The 15,819-nt window shown below is 45.1% G+C and overlaps 1 protein-coding gene across 2 annotated transcripts in view; it reads left to right on the top strand.

Annotated features, from left to right (window-relative positions):
• Positions 1-15,819, top strand: part of roraa (RAR-related orphan receptor A, paralog a) — a 175,811-nt gene that overhangs the window by 153,912 nt on the left and 6,080 nt on the right. For both annotated transcript variants that reach the window (XM_080027254.1, XM_080027253.1), the window contains 5 exons: positions 5,287-5,372; positions 7,172-7,313; positions 9,445-9,843; positions 10,508-10,629; positions 15,031-15,163. In XM_080027254.1, coding sequence (XP_079883380.1) covers positions 5,287-5,372; positions 7,172-7,313; positions 9,445-9,843; positions 10,508-10,629; positions 15,031-15,163 — 882 coding nt within the window. The remainder of the gene's footprint in view (positions 1-5,286; positions 5,373-7,171; positions 7,314-9,444; positions 9,844-10,507; positions 10,630-15,030; positions 15,164-15,819) is intronic.

Below are 15,819 nucleotides of genomic sequence, written 5' to 3'. Positions count from 1 at the left end.
GAATTAGAGGCAGAATTCTGATTCCAGCTCTTGTTAGGCTGTCGTCTGACTTGCTATAGATCTGACTTGTCGTGGGTATCCGCTTAAAAGAGTCTCTGTGTATCAACAGACAGCTAATGGGAAGTATATGTGTGCCAAATGAAGAGAGGCACATATAATGATGGAGGAACAATGCTTTGTGCACATTTGCAAGGCCACTTCTGTGCCCTCTGGGGTTTGCATGTTGACCATGTGCTAAATGTTCTGTTTTAGTTTTTTTGTTGTTGTTTTTTTCAAGAGAAATCTGCTTTTGTTCAACAGTCCCGAGAAGAGGCACGTGATTCCTTTTTTATAAGCTTTTGTGTTTTGGGTTCGCCTGCAAACTATAATAGGAGGAGACTGCACTATGAACACACAGTTTTGTCTGATAGAAGCAGAATTGTGAGTCTGTTCATAATGCTGTGCTCTGTCCAGTTCCTTACATAATCTCTGACATGAGCCCACTGGCTTGCGTCACGCCGTCATTGACAGCTGTCAACACAACACTGCCGACACACACACACACACACACACACACACACACACACACACACACACACACATATTGTCACTCACAAATCACAGTGCGCAGAGCCAAGCAAATGTGATTTTTTCCCTCCGACTGATTCATTTGCTTTCTTTCGGATTAATGCGCATTGTGAAGGAGCCAATGAAAGGAAAATAATCTGCACACACAGAAGAGTATTGGAGCCTCTATTCCAGACCTTGTTTATTGTGCACCTCTATCGTGATTCATCAGGCCATGAGAAAATGATTTAATGGTCCAATCGAGTAATGGGTTGAGCTCTCAGCGTTATGAAGGTGGCCCGGGCATGGGCCTGTAAAGTAAGGGATAATCTTAATCCAAAATGATGTCAGTAGTCCAAGGGTTCACAGCCTGGAGATTTTGACGTGTGAGTTTGCACAAGCCTGTAGGAGTTTTGGTTTTACATTATGTTCTGTGTTTACAGCCCATAAGGAAAATTTTAACTATGGAAACAAGTATGTAAATACATTACTGAAACAATATTTTTTTTTGTAAGATTATTTTTTGGCTTTTTTCAAGCTTTATTCGATAGTACAGAGTTGAATGGGGAGACAGAGAGAGAGGGGTGAATGACATGCAGTTAAGGTCCACGGGTCAGATTTGAACCCACCACCACTGCAACTAGGCCTGAGCCAACATGGTAAACGCTCTATCCACAACGACACCGCAGTGCCCCGACTAGTTGGTTTTTATCTGACACACATATATTCAACTAAAGACAGACAGACACAAATAGAAGGTTATCTTTAGTGCATTCTAAACGTTTTTTATTAAGAATTCACATTACATAGTATCACTATTTCTAAATATTTACTAAATATAATTCTCAGCGTGTAATTTGTTTATGTCTTACAAAGGACACTTTATATTTTTTAGAGGGGCAGTACTACATTTGCAGTGCACAAGGAGGATGTGTTCTGCGATGCTTAGTCCTATATTAGAATAAACCATGACAGGACCCCTTGCAAGCTGTTGGTGTGTATTTGGCAAAGTGTTCTGGGTCTTCCACATTTGACTGTCAGTTTCCATGTCTTTGATAATGCACCGTTGCTTTAGCAGTGAGTGTGCTAATCTCGGGGGCTGTGGAGAGAGAAGACGGTGAAGGGCACTGGGTGAACATGCAGAGGCCACGCTGCCCTATTGTACATGTGCTCTGAGTGACACGTCATCCCCCCTCAAAGGGCCGGCGACTGTGGTGGTGAATCAGTGTCCTTGAACTGCCCAACCAACGGACAGACAAAGAACAAGCTCTAACATTTGGCTTGACTGTCTCCTCTCTCCCTCTCTCTCTGCCTTAGTCCAAGACCCCCACGCCAGGCTACAATGCTGCTGCTGCTGCTGCACACCGGAAATCAGTCTTGAGCCGCGGTCCAGGGCCCTCGTGGTGCGATTGTGCTGCAGTTTTATTCACACATAATCTTGGCGTCTCTGGGCAGGTGTCTTTGAAGTGGCCTGCGCGCATAGGGCCATCTCGCCCTGCTGTTAGGAGCGGCATGCTGCTGGGATGGGCTTTAGCCGTCTGACTGTGCCTGGCTTTGATGTCGTAAACAGAGCAGGCAGGGCTGGTTGGCAGGGAGGCACGCAGGCAGGCAGGCAGGCAGGCAGGCAGGCAGGCGCAGTGAATGGGATCAGTGGCACTGCACCGGTCAAGCTCAAGCGAGCCAGCAGCTGCCTGTTTCACACCAAGAGGCAGTTAACACCGCGGCTCATGTCAATAGATATTGACTGCCAGATTGGGAGTGCTTATAAAGCGCGGGCCTTTTTTTGTTTGACTGACTCCCCCTGTGTGAATTCAGTTTAAATCATCCTCAGTGTCTGTGAGTGGTGTGGCTTAGGGGCCAGTCACTCAAGAGGACAAGTTGCATACAGATATACAAATATTGACTTGATGGTGTAGGTGACTTCATGGTGTATTTCATCTCCATTGTGTCATTGTTCGCTTTTGACCCCCCCCCCCCCCCCCCCACACACACACACACACACATCTATTTGAAAGCGGCTTATCCCTGTGTGGAAATACCTATATGTTCAGGTTCAGACTGAGGTCTTTTCTAATACAAGAAAGTACAGAGCCCTAGTCGATCCAGAGACAAACCCTTTTTACTGTTGAGTGCACTGAGCATCCAGCGGTCTGTGCATTGGTGGAGTGAGAGAGGGTGTTAGCTGGTGAGGCTGTGTGCACTCAGGGCTTTCCTGCTGCAGATATAGGGCTTTGTGAGGCGGGTTTGTGTATATGTGTGTGTGCCCTGCCCGGCCTGGCATCCCCCGCGTCTCTACTCCCACTGCTTTCACCTGATGTGGCACAGCCTCTGTCAGGCCTGAACGAGCGCCCAGCCAGCTCCGCTTCTTCAGGAGAGATGAAGGCATCTCACAGCCATGCTGTGGGGGTGGGGAAGCTAGCAGCAGCCTAAGCCTGGAGCTATCAGAGGCTGGAGCTCAGAGCCAAAAGCCTGTGGGCTGCATGGGGTGGGTGGAAGCTTGGCTTAAACCGTTGCAAGGTAAACCATATAGCCACAGCTCTGCACTGCCACCCAATGGCTGGGGCCTGTCACTACAGCCTTTTGGTCCACCATAACCACTGCTAGTCATAATTACAGCACGCTTCAGTTGTTGTGAGTGCATGTCAGAACAAATTATGTAAGTAATGAGGCTGAAAATGCTAAAGGAGTCGAAACACACTGCACTGCTAATGCTCATGCAGGGAGAACACAAAAACAAACAATGGAGTGCACTCATACAGAGACAGACCTAACCGAAATAACTGTGCACAGTAAGGGAAAGATTAATTATAAATTAACCCTCTCAGTTAGGTCGTCAAAGCCTGCCTCCTGCCTGGATTTCACTCTAATCCGGCCCGACGAGGTGCAGTGCCCTCTATTGTATGTGAGAATCACAAATCGCGGGAGGTGTTGTCTGGAGGAGAATTAATTGTGCACGTTCTACCACTCCCTTTTGTTCATTTTGACTCAAATGTAGGCTAATTCCATGTAAACATGGCCGGTCTTGTTGACTCCAGCAGCGCCGAGGAGAACAGACATTAGATTTCCTGAATGAATAGAGTGTGGCTCCGGGGTTAGTGGATTAGAGGCTCTGTGTTAAGGGCCTCTCCCGGGCATGCCTCAGGGACAAGGACATTATCCACATGACACATTACAAGCTCCTAGGCCCATGATTAAAATGGGCAGGGATCTGTGGATTGAACCCAAGCAAAAGTACTTTTGATGTGATCAAACTAGTTTAAAGAGGTTGCTTGTTAAGGTGTACAAGGGGATATTTGAAGCTTCTAGATTTCGGGAGGAGACATGAGGCTTTATAGTGAGAGAAGCGAGGCCTGGCTACAGGGGAAGAGGCTGATGTAACACTTTGACATAGTGAATAGTACCACCACCACCACCACTTTTTTTTCTTCTAATTATCATAATTTTTATTGCATCCTATTAAGGCAAAAAAAAAATCATAATATTCCTCCCCTAATTGGCAAAGACTTGTGTGTTGCAATAGCTTCCACGTGTCTCCGGATTGGATTGGTTGGTTGGTTGGTTGGTTGGCTGCACGTCTGCTTTGCGAGAAAAAATCATTACATCGTGAGAAAATATCCCGCGGTGATCTTTCCTCGATTTAGATCAGATAGCGGAGTGTGTGTCTGGCGCTGCAGTGCACTATTGGGACGGTGGGGACAGAGATGTTGGAGATTGAGGAGGAGGGCTGTGAGATTGGGATCTCTGGAGAGAGAGACAGAGAGGGGTAGGTGGAGAGAGAGAGAGAGAGAGAGAGGGATGTACTGTAGCATCAGTGGCTGCAGCAGTCCTGAAGCTGAGAGCAGCAGAGGGACGAGCTGGGGAGTTGTGCGTCTCTGATGTCTGTGTGTTCTGTCTGCTCCGTTGTGTTGCCCTGTGGTCTGCTGCTCCTCCCACGATGGATGAGACCCCGTCCTTTTCCTCTCTCTGCGCCTTTGTCCTCTATGGTGGCTGAATCACAGGCCTGTCAAAAAGCACAACAGTAAAAGCAGAACCCCCCCATTGAACCCTTTTCCATAGCGTATTATGTACAGTCCACACACACACACACAGTCAATGCCACGGCTCCATCCAGCATTCATTGGACATGTGTTAAGTCTTTGCGGCCGCAGTGGATTAACTCCTGTTTTTTTTTTTATATATAGTTTGGTAGATTAAGAGGCTTCTTGAAGTCACGTTTTTCCCAATATTGAATATGTGTCCTCGTGCAGCGAAATTAGCCTATAGTCATTGCATACGGGTTGTATTTGAACTGCTGTTGTGTGTTAATAAGGTTTGTGTGGGTATAGCTGGATTTTTTCCTCATGTAAATTGTGTTTGGGATACAAATTGACACCACGCTTACATTAGTTCCTTGTGAGGACTTAAAATGGCCTCCTCCACTTCATACGCACACACACACACACACACACACACACACACACACACACACACACACACACACACACACACACACACACACACACACACACACGCACACACACACACAAACACAGCCTCACTGCTGTGTAAATATTCAGCTAATGCTCTGTGGAAGAAGTGAGGATTCAAAAACCTCCGGATGAGATGTTTTTAGAAGCACAGTGCTCTTTCATGTACCAACATGGATCCATGGTGAGGGTGTTGTACGGTGACTTGTGTGACAGCAAAATGTAGATTTATTTATTTATTTATTTATTTTGTTTCCCTTTCTCTTCTCTGCAGCTCAAATCGAAATAATTCCCTGCAAGATCTGTGGAGACAAATCATCAGGCATCCATTACGGCGTGATAACATGTGAAGGCTGCAAGGTAAGCATCGAGACACCGAACCTGTCTGTGGTCTGTGTCGTGGGATGTAGTGTAGTGTGTGTGTGTGTGGGGGGGAGGGGGGGTATGATGGACAGGAGAGCTGAGAATGGGAGGACAGGAAGAAAAACGAGGGATGAATAAAGAAAGTTGCTCACTGCGACAAACATTTGAAGGCGGTTGCTGAAGTGTTACGGTGATTTGTAGAAGGGACTGCGGATTGTAAACACACAAAGAACATGATCATTGAAGTGGTCAAGCACCACAGAGGACATCACAGAAAACCACAATTAGGAGGACAAAGTCAATCCTCCGCCTTGCTCTGCCTCTTCCCTCCCAGGGACATGTCTTTTCACTTCTTTTTTTCTTCTTCTTTTTGCCTCTGCTGCAGCCTGCTCTCTTCTTGAAATGAAATGATCAAAAGGAGAGCGCTTTGAATTATAGCAGATTGTTGGCTGTTTGCTACAGTGTTGCTTCCATTGAAGCCGCCTTTTGTACTGTTTCAAATGCACCAGCCATTCACAGTGAGGGGAATGTTGTGCTTTAGAGTGTATTCTTGTCCCTGTGCTTGTCACCAGGCACATCATTAGCATTCCTCAGCCAGCCTGCACCTTTTGCTGTTTGCTTGTGTGTGTGTGTGTGTGTGTGTGTGTGTGTGTGTGTGTGTGTGTGTGTGTGTGTGTGTGTGTGTGTGTGTGTGTGTGTGTGTGTGTGTGTGTGTGTGTGTGTGTGTGTGTGTGTGTGTGTGTGTGTGTGTGTGTGTGTGTGTGTGTGTGTGTGTGTTAAGGAGAGAAAGAGAGAGAGAGAGAGAGAGAGAGAGACTGAGAGAGAGGCTCCTTTCAGCCGTTCTTCCCGTTCTCCTCTCCCTTACAGAGGAGCTGGGAGGAACAAAACACTAAAGAATAAACTGCTGAAATCTATCTTTAATGATTGCTAATTAGTCCGAGGCAGAGAGGCCTTTAATGATATGTGCGAGCACAAAAGTTTGGACCATAAATCATAGCATTATTAAAGAGTGCTGCTTGTCACTGGCAGTTATAGCCTGTTTCCATAATGGCTTCCATTATAAAGCAACTTGGCAGCTGTCAGCTGTTTTCTTGTAATTAAACAGCCAATGAGCAGCTAATTAAGACATATGTGTATGGAGCGGTAGAGTGGGGCATGTTAATGATGTGCTGGAATCAATTCATTAAGTCAAAGGATGAGGAATCCAGTCGGTGTGCAGTCCCAATTCCTTTAGCACCGCACATGCCAGTGCGGCGTTAATCAACACTAATAACCCCACTGAAGAAAAATACCATCCGTTGTTATCGGTCCTACCCAAACACACCACCCTCCTCCTGCTGTACAAGCCGGATGGAATACAGCGCTCTCTGAATGCCAGATATTACAGCGAAACAGCCAGGGAAAATACCATCGCAGTGGTGTTATGATTATCTAATCTGTTTAAAAGCAGAAAAATCAAAAATATACCAGCACTAGGAATAACATCAGTCACTATCGGTAATTCATTTTCTCAGCACTAGAAGCACTTCCAGAGGATGTAGTGCCGGCTCCTTCAATTAACTAAACTCTGGTCAACAAAATTGTCATTTCAATAAATTGTATTTCTTTTTTATTGTTGTTGTATGGTTATTTGTTTTGAGTCATAGAGTCTGCTTTTATGGAGTTTTTATATCCTGTACCGGAACATTCTCTATACATTTCAATAACACCACTATATAGACATGAGTTGATCCATAAGGGGGTGGTTCATCCAATAACCCGTGGTGTTTCCATTGCCCTTTTTTCCCCCTGTGCAGGGCTTCTTCAGGAGGAGTCAGCAGAGCAATGCAGCCTACTCCTGCCCCCGTCAGAAGAACTGCCTGATCGACCGCACCAGCCGCAACCGCTGCCAGCACTGCCGGCTGCAGAAGTGCCTGGCAGTGGGCATGTCACGAGATGGTAGGTGCCCAGGTTCAGGCCCCTGTTTGGGCAAGAATCTGCTCATAACTGAAGTCCCTTTGGATCAGTGCTTCCGGGGAATAGAATAGAATGCTGTTTTGGACTATGAGCTCCCCATGAAGGCAACGAGGCTATCAAAGGGATCAAAATTATGAATTTTTGTTTTGATAAGTTATTTGATAGTGTATATTTAGGACTTACTATTCATTAAAAGCTATTTAAAAGCTTCACACAAAAAGAATCACACAATAACACCAAAGTCAGAGTAATTTCAATCACATTTACAGTATACCCTCAATGCAGTTGAACTTCATAGTTCAGAGAAAATCCATAAAAATGAGCCTGAGGAATACGACCTGAAAGAGCAAATCAGCATAACTCTGTTGCAACAGCCTTAACTTCTAGCTTATTTTCAGTCGCCATTAACAACTTCTTACTTTCTGCATATCATTATTGTTATATGCCTAGGCCCTGTATATTGAATCTCTGTGTAGAGACAGAGAACACGTATGTCACACATATATAATGACTACCATTATTCTCAAAGCAACATTGTGACATGAACACATGCTAAGACGTCACTCTCTCTACATTTCATTGTCTGGCAGAAGCAGGTGAGTGCCTTGTCGGTGGGACTAATGTGTTGCCGTGATAGAAAACTAGGTGTGATGAAATAGGAGGGTTGTTAGAGGTTGTCATTAGCGGGCACTGCAGCTGAGATGCAGTAATGGGAGCACACAGGTGGGGATATGTGCTGGAGCGGGCTCATGCTGTGCTAGACTGGTCCAGACTGGGGCTGGTCTCAGATGAGGAGATTATGTCAGAACAGAGCAAATCTAGTAGACAGAGCAGTTTGTTGTTGTTCTTTTTTTGTTTGTTTTTTCTAAAACACACACACACACAGGAATTCACACAGACAAGTGGAAACCTGAACATACACGCACAGAAGAGGGGACAATCTTTATACAAACTACTTTGCTTGAATTGAGTTTTACACATTCATACATATTCATGAATGTGAATGAACACAAAATACATTAGCGCCTATGAGTGATTTTGCATAGCCACACACTCTCAAATGCGCACACACACACACACACACACACACACACGTGCACGCGCGCGCACACACACACATGCGCTCAGGACAGACGAAGGTGACTCTTGCCTTCACTCGAAACCCACACAGACACACACCAGAGCCCATCTGCCCGCACTCTCCTTTGTGTCACTGCACTCGCTTTTCACTGAGCGAAGACAAACACACGCACACACACACACACACACACACACACACACACACACACACACACACACACACACACACACATAGACACACACACACACTCAAACAAAGTGACATTGGCTGACATACTGCCAGACCCACAGAACTCTGGCCAAGGAGTCTCATTCCCAGCATCATTGTTTAGTCTGGAAACCTTAAAACAGGAGGCAGCAACTTAGCCTGTCTCATGTATGAGTGTGGCTGGTAAGCTTTAAGTAACTCCCCACTTCTGCCTCTGTACTTGTGAAGCTGTTCATTTTGATAATAATCTCTGTCATTATTGATTCCTTCCCCTGACATGTGGGGATTCGCTTTTTGTGGTCAGGGTTATCTTTTAAATAAGTATATCACTGTTCAGTACAGTGCTTTACTGCACATCAGGCTAGTGAAGTATAATGCTATAAGCAGGTCTATCTGTAATGGCTTTAACATGTCTCTGGCATTCTCTGGAAATAAGTGACAGTATCTTGAAACAGGTCTGGACTTTTTTACATATTATATATTTTTTTTAATTACTACTTGATTCTATAAAAGTATTGCTATTAAATATACCCAAACCACTTGCAGGATTATTAAAGAGTAACATGATACTCAACAATAAAATGTACCAAATTTCTGAATAATAGTGGAAAATTTCAATAGTATCATTTCATAAATGGACATCTATCCGCTTTCAGATAAGTAGGAGAAGATATAATCACACATTTCTGGTAACTTATTCAACTTTATCCAGAGATGTGCCTCTAGGACAGTGCTACAAACATCAAACCTACATAAGCAATTTAGTTTAATTTGATGTTGCATTCGAGTCTAACACATGTTTTTTCTGTTCCTTGCTAATCACAGCGGTGAAGTTTGGACGCATGTCAAAGAAGCAGCGAGACAGCCTGTACGCTGAGGTCCAGAAGCACCGGCTACAGCAGCAGCAGCAGCGTGACCTCCAGCAACAGCCCGGGGAGGCGGAGCCACTCACACCCAGCTACGGCCTCTCAGCCAATGGGCTGACAGAGCTCCATGACGACCTCAGCGGCTACATGGACGGCCACACCCCTGATGGCAGCAAACCAGACTCGGCGGTCAGCAGCTTCTACCTGGACATCCAGCCGTCTCCTGACCAGTCAGGCCTGGACATCAACGGCATCAAGCCCGAGCCCATCTGCGACTTTGCCCCCGGCTCTGGCTTCTTCCCTTACTGCTCCTTCACCAACGGAGAAACCTCCCCCACTGTGTCCATGGCCGAGCTAGGTAAGGAGCAAGGAGAGAGAGAGAGAGAGAGACAGAGCGAGGGGGGCAAGAGGAGAGAGACAGCAAAAATGTTGGAGGGGGGAGAACAACTCAACCGTGGGGCAAAGCACACAAAGGTTGCTTAAAATAGCAGGAGGTTGGAGACTCATCTCCAACACTCATTAAAAGAGCCACTTTTTTGTAATTAGTTTCCATTAATTAGGGCCAATCAGGATCCAGCAGGGCAGGTGTCTTGGGAAATCATTTTTTTAGGCTCCCCCGTGCCCAGGAACTCCTTTTAACAGATGTGTTTTCAAAACCATTTAAATTCTTATACTCAATATTTCTCTCCAAAAAAAATGTGACCTTTGTTTCAGTGAGTAATGCGGCGCCCCTCCTCCTCTGCATGCGTTTGTGCCGTAGCTAGATTGGCTTTGCCACAACCTTAAGTTATAAGCTTCCTGCAGGCAGTAAAAGAAAATGTCAACAAGCCCCTTTTTCCCAGTCAAAGAAAGCCCACGCGTATCCGCCTCTCCTCCTTGATGAAAGCTCAGTAAATAAATCTTCTTTTCCTGTGGCATATTTCATCAGTGAGGTCTTCCACACAGCCTTGTGACTGAGTAACATTCAGATCTCAGATGTGATCTTCTAGGTTTTTGATTGACTGTGTTTGGTTGTGTTGCAGAGCACCTGGCCCAGAACATCTCCAAGTCCCACATGGAGACATGTCAGTACCTGAGGGAGGAGCTGCAGCAGATGACCTGGCAGGCCTTCCTACAGGAGGAGGTGGAGAGCTACCAGAGCAAGGTAACTGGCCCTGGGGCCTGTTTCAGGTAGCTGGTTTTGAGGCAACCCAGAGTTTGTTCGCTCTGAGTTGGTGGAAACTCTGGGTTTTCCGTTTCAGGTAGCAGGTTCAGTGCAACCGAGAGTCAGTTACTGCGGCAACATACGCCGTGGGTCTAACCTGCTCGGGAGGTGGTTAGACCTACCCGAGTTTGTTTTCACTTTACGCTGCAGCTCCGACTGAAGAAAGAGTGTCACTGTCACACGCGTCCCTGTACAGTTTGAAGCAAAATCACTCCACAGAAATCTCCATCGGGATGTTTTTATCATTTCCTGATGATTTTACGTTTGACCAATCATTTATCTGATCAGCCTTGTTCTCAGCCCTCGGTCCGTTCATATAGGCGGCCACCTTACACATCGTGACATGCTCTACATTCAGATTAATAAACCTATTTGTATTGTATGTTTTTTAACGTCTGTGTCACTGAACAGATTTATGTCAGGTGGATTCATGTAACGCTGCGGCTGCACGCGATCGTTACAGTTCACTTCTGCGATCCTAAAGTCACAGACGAGCCTCGTTAAATAGCCTAATATGAATATAAAAATTATATAATAATGTAAACTGTGATCACTTGAGGAAAATGGATCTGGTAATAAATCAATCAGGCTCTTCAATGGAAACTGTCACCTAATGTGTCTTGACGTTAATGTCTTTCACTCCCCATTTAAAAGAAGCGACAGTCTGTTCTGTTTGCTGCACAGTAGGCTATTAGACTATAGCTTGCCAACATATTATACAGCAAATATAAAACACTGTCAGCAGCAATGCTGTGCCGCGCCAGCTTTATTACTTTACAGCTGATATGCGTAACTTTTTAAAATAGACTATGGCTTCTCATACGGAAGCGAAATGATTCTCTTGACAAAAAATGTTTTAGTGCAGCTGGTAACCAGAACGATCGTGCATTTTGTGATAAAAGCATGAAATTTGGTACACTTATAGCCAAAGGCATTCTCAAAAGATTTGGATATGGAGCCACCATGAATTTTCAAAATGGCGCCCATGGCAGCCATCTTTCAAAATGGCTGTCAGTAACAACTGTTCGCTTATGAATGATGGATATAATATGATGTTTCAGACTTATTTACCATACATAGTACTTGGTAAATGTCTTTTGGATAATCTAAATGTGTCATTAAATATTCAAGATGGCTGACATCTTCAAGATTGCAGCCATCACTTTTATGACTGTCTGATATGGGTGATCTCGGTGTCAAACCAGTATTATTTTTTATTTCCTTTTCTTTGTGCAGAATTCAAATTTGGAACTTTACAATTGGCCAGAAGCTTCCTTCTAACTCAGAAATGGTGACCACAATAGTCACACTTGGTGACCACTGGTCACCTACAACAAGATGGCAGCCATATTGCTGAAATTAAATCTATAATTTCAAGTACACTATCATCTATTTTATTGTAATTAAAATGTTACCCAATTAAAAAAAATTAAAAAAAAGTAATAGAGTGGATGTTGAAGCACAACCAGGGCACACTGGTGACACCACTGCTGTGAAACTCAGCATGGGGTTCAGTGCCAGCTAAACACACTCCTCTTATGGGTTTCCCAAAGGAAAAAAGCACGTACTTAGCCTACGCACGTGCCCATGCATCACAATGGGCACAAAGCACGTGCGTAGGCTAAGAACATGCTTTTTTCCTTTGGGAAACCCATCCATTGCCCTTTTCTGTATTTAATGTGCTAGTTGTGGTGTAAGTTAAGTGGTAGTGTAGTTTAGTTTCCTAAATGCTATCTAATTCTAGCCCCACATCTGCTTAGCTTACAGAGTTAGATGTAGTTAGATAGCCGGACCTGAATGGACAGGATGTGCCAGCGCGGGAGAGCCGAGCCAAGGGTAACGGGGCTTTATGTGATTTGCCTTGTTGAGAGAACAAAGACAGTGGACAACACCATACCAAGAAATAAGCTTCTGGTGTTTGGTACTTCAACCGTGAGGAGAGTATCAAAACCGAAACAGAAAATGGTCTCTCTCAAACAGGACATGGAGCTCTTTTCAAGGTTATTCATTGCTTGCCAGACCCGAGATGGAAACCTAGAGGAGTTCTTTCGACACGAGAACCAACCATGTCCACCAGCGCTTTCTGATGAGGGAGGTCTCCGACTGGGAGTGAAGAGTGATCTGCTTCCATGCCTGGAACAAGTTCACAGTGCATCTCTGACAGTCCAAAGGTTACCTGCACCATTGTAGATGGGGCAGCCATCATCCAGATGCTGAAACCAAGTTCAGTAAAAACCTTCAATGACTATGCCCATGTGATCTTCATTCCATATCTGACCAGAAAGTTTGAAACTGTGTCCAGGCTTGATCTGGTGTGGGACCGCTACTTGTCTGACTCTCTGAAAGCTGCTACGAGAGCAAAGCGTGGCACTGGAATTCAGAGACGTGTGGTAGGTGATGCAGCCATTCCCAGGAACTGGCAAAACTTTCTTAGAGTTGACAGCAATAAGACTGAGTTGTTTGCCTTTCTCTCGGAGGCTCTGCTCAGGTTTGTGCAGGAGGATAAACAGCTTATCATCACAAGTGACATGGAAGTCCTTAGCAAGCCACCTCTCCCAGATAGGAAATCGATTGCTCCTTGCACGCATGAGGAAGCGGATAGTCGCATGTTATTGCACGTAGCCCATGCAGCAAGAAACGGCCACCACAAAATTATGATTCAAACAGTTGATACTGATGTTGTGGTGCTGGCTGTGGCAGTGGCTCAGACTCTACAACCAGAGGATGAGCTTTGGTTGGCTTTCGGTACTGGTAAAATTTTCGATATTTGGCAGCCCATGAAATTGCAGCAGGGCTCGGGCCCGAGAAAGCATGTGCACTACCAGTGTTCCATGCATTGACGGGTTGTGACACTGTGTCAAGCTTTGTTGGCCATGGGAAAAAGACTGCATGGGCTGTATGGTCTGTGCTTCCAGAACTTACACATGCCCTGTTGAAAGTGTCTTCAGCCCCAGATGACATACCACAGGAGGTAATGGCCACAATTGAGAGGTTTGTTATCTTAGTCTATGACCGAACCAGCACATGTACAGAAATCAATACGGCAAGGAGGAAGTTATTTGCAAAGAGGCACAATGTGCAAACAATCCCCCCTACCAAGGCTGCCCTAGAAGAGCATGTTAAGAGAGCTGTATACCAAGGAGGGCACGTGTGGGGTACAGTCCTGGTGTCAACACCAGAACTACCTTCACCGTGCGAATGGGGCTGGTCAAAGTCACCTGAGGGGGACTATGAACCCTTCTGGACATGCCTACCAGATGCAGGCCAGTCAAGTTATGAACTTGTCTCATGCAAATGCAAGAAGGGTTGTGTTGGGCAGTGTAAGTGCAAAAAATCCCACTTACAGTGCACAGCCCTTTGTGTCTGTGAAGGCGAGTGTGACTAGTCTTCCCTGTGATAGACCCTAGGTTTCCCTTGCTTAACATGAGTATTTTGAGATAGAAAGAAGATTATTAGAAATTCCAAAGTTCCCAATTCAAATTCTGCATCAAGATAAATGTATAATTAGACATAGAGATCATCCATATCTAACCAGTTGGCGGCCATTTTGAATTTTCAATGAAAATGTTCCACTATCCAAAAGACATTTACCAAGTAGTATGCATGGTAAATAAGTCTGAAATATCATATTAAATCCATCATTCATAAGAAAACAGTTGTTGCTGGCGGACATTTTGAAAAATGGCTGCCATGGGCGCCATGTTGAAAATTCATGATGGCTCCACATCCAAATCTTTTGAGAATGCCTTTGGCTATAAGTGTACCAAATTTCATGCTTTTATCACAAAATGCACAATTCCTTTATATTTTGGAACTAACCTCTTGTACTATTTGCTCTGTTTTTTTTTCTGAATTGCCGAGGAGATTAGATCAGAGTTATGAGACAATATCCCGTTAATTCTTCTCCATAGGCTACCATAAGCTCATTCGTTAATATTTCTAACTCTAGTGGGAGGAGCGGAGATTTCTTTTTTTCTTTTTTGAGAAGTGGAGAAGTGGGAGGATCAATCATTTGTTTCTTCTGTTTCCATGGTGAATCATGTTATCAGCGATCCATTGACGATGGCTTTTATGCACACGCTCCACCCAGAGTGAACACGCTCAGAGTTGATAAACCCAACGCTGATCCACTGTTCTGAAACCGAAAACCCAGAGTTGCTTATCAACCCTGCGCTCTGAGTTGACCAACTCAGAGCGCAGGGTTAAACCCAGAGTATGTAAAACCAGCTACCTGAAACAGGCCCCTGCTCTGGCCTCCACACAGCAGTTATACAGTACTAATCACATCCATTGTTTTCTTAAGCCGATATATAACCCATACTCTCTCCTATCTGCTCTTAGCCCCGGGAAGTCATGTGGCAGCTGTGTGCTATCAAAATAACGGAGGCCATTCAGTATGTGGTGGAGTTCGCCAAGCGCATCGACGGCTTCATGGAGCTGTGTCAGAATGATCAGATAGTGCTGCTGAAAGCAGGTATGACAGCCTGTCAACATGGGCCGCTGCCGTCAAACTCACCCACTCACCATCACTACCACCAACATCCCCCCCTCCTTTGGCATTGTCACAAGGGCGTAGCTGACCTGACTGCACAAAGCCCTTCTTCTTCTTCACACGCACAGACAGTGTCACTGAGAGGAGACCCCACCCTGCCTCTTTCCTCCTCGCTCTCTGTCTCTGTCGCTCTCCATTTCCCTCTGTTGGCTACATACATAGCCGGGATGGACACAGCATTAGATAAGCAATGTGTGTTCCTGAGCTCTGATAATACCTATCATGACGGCTGCCATTTCCCCTCTTTCTGTATTTCCCGGCGCCAGGTGATGTCTGCTTTATACAAACTGATCTCATGAAGACGTACTTACAGAATATTAGATGCAGCAATGGCCGTGTGCACACTGATGTCTATTTTTACGCTTGAATCCGAATGCTCACACACAGATACAAACACACCACACATGCAGCAAACAAGCACCTCTCCTGGGTCTCCTCCTGAGTATTATTTACAATAGCTCAGCCAATATGAATAATGAAATGAAGACTGAGGTCCCTTGTCAGACATGACATTTGAAAACAGTAGCATCTCCCTTAGAGGCAGTAATGGCTCTTGTTACATTTGTCTTGATCCTCTT

Source organism: Ammodytes marinus (assembly GCF_949987685.1).
Source record: "Ammodytes marinus genome assembly, chromosome: 5".
Taxonomy (NCBI): Eukaryota; Metazoa; Chordata; class Actinopteri; order Uranoscopiformes; family Ammodytidae; genus Ammodytes; species Ammodytes marinus.
This window is presented reverse-complemented; position numbering and strand designations above follow the sequence as displayed.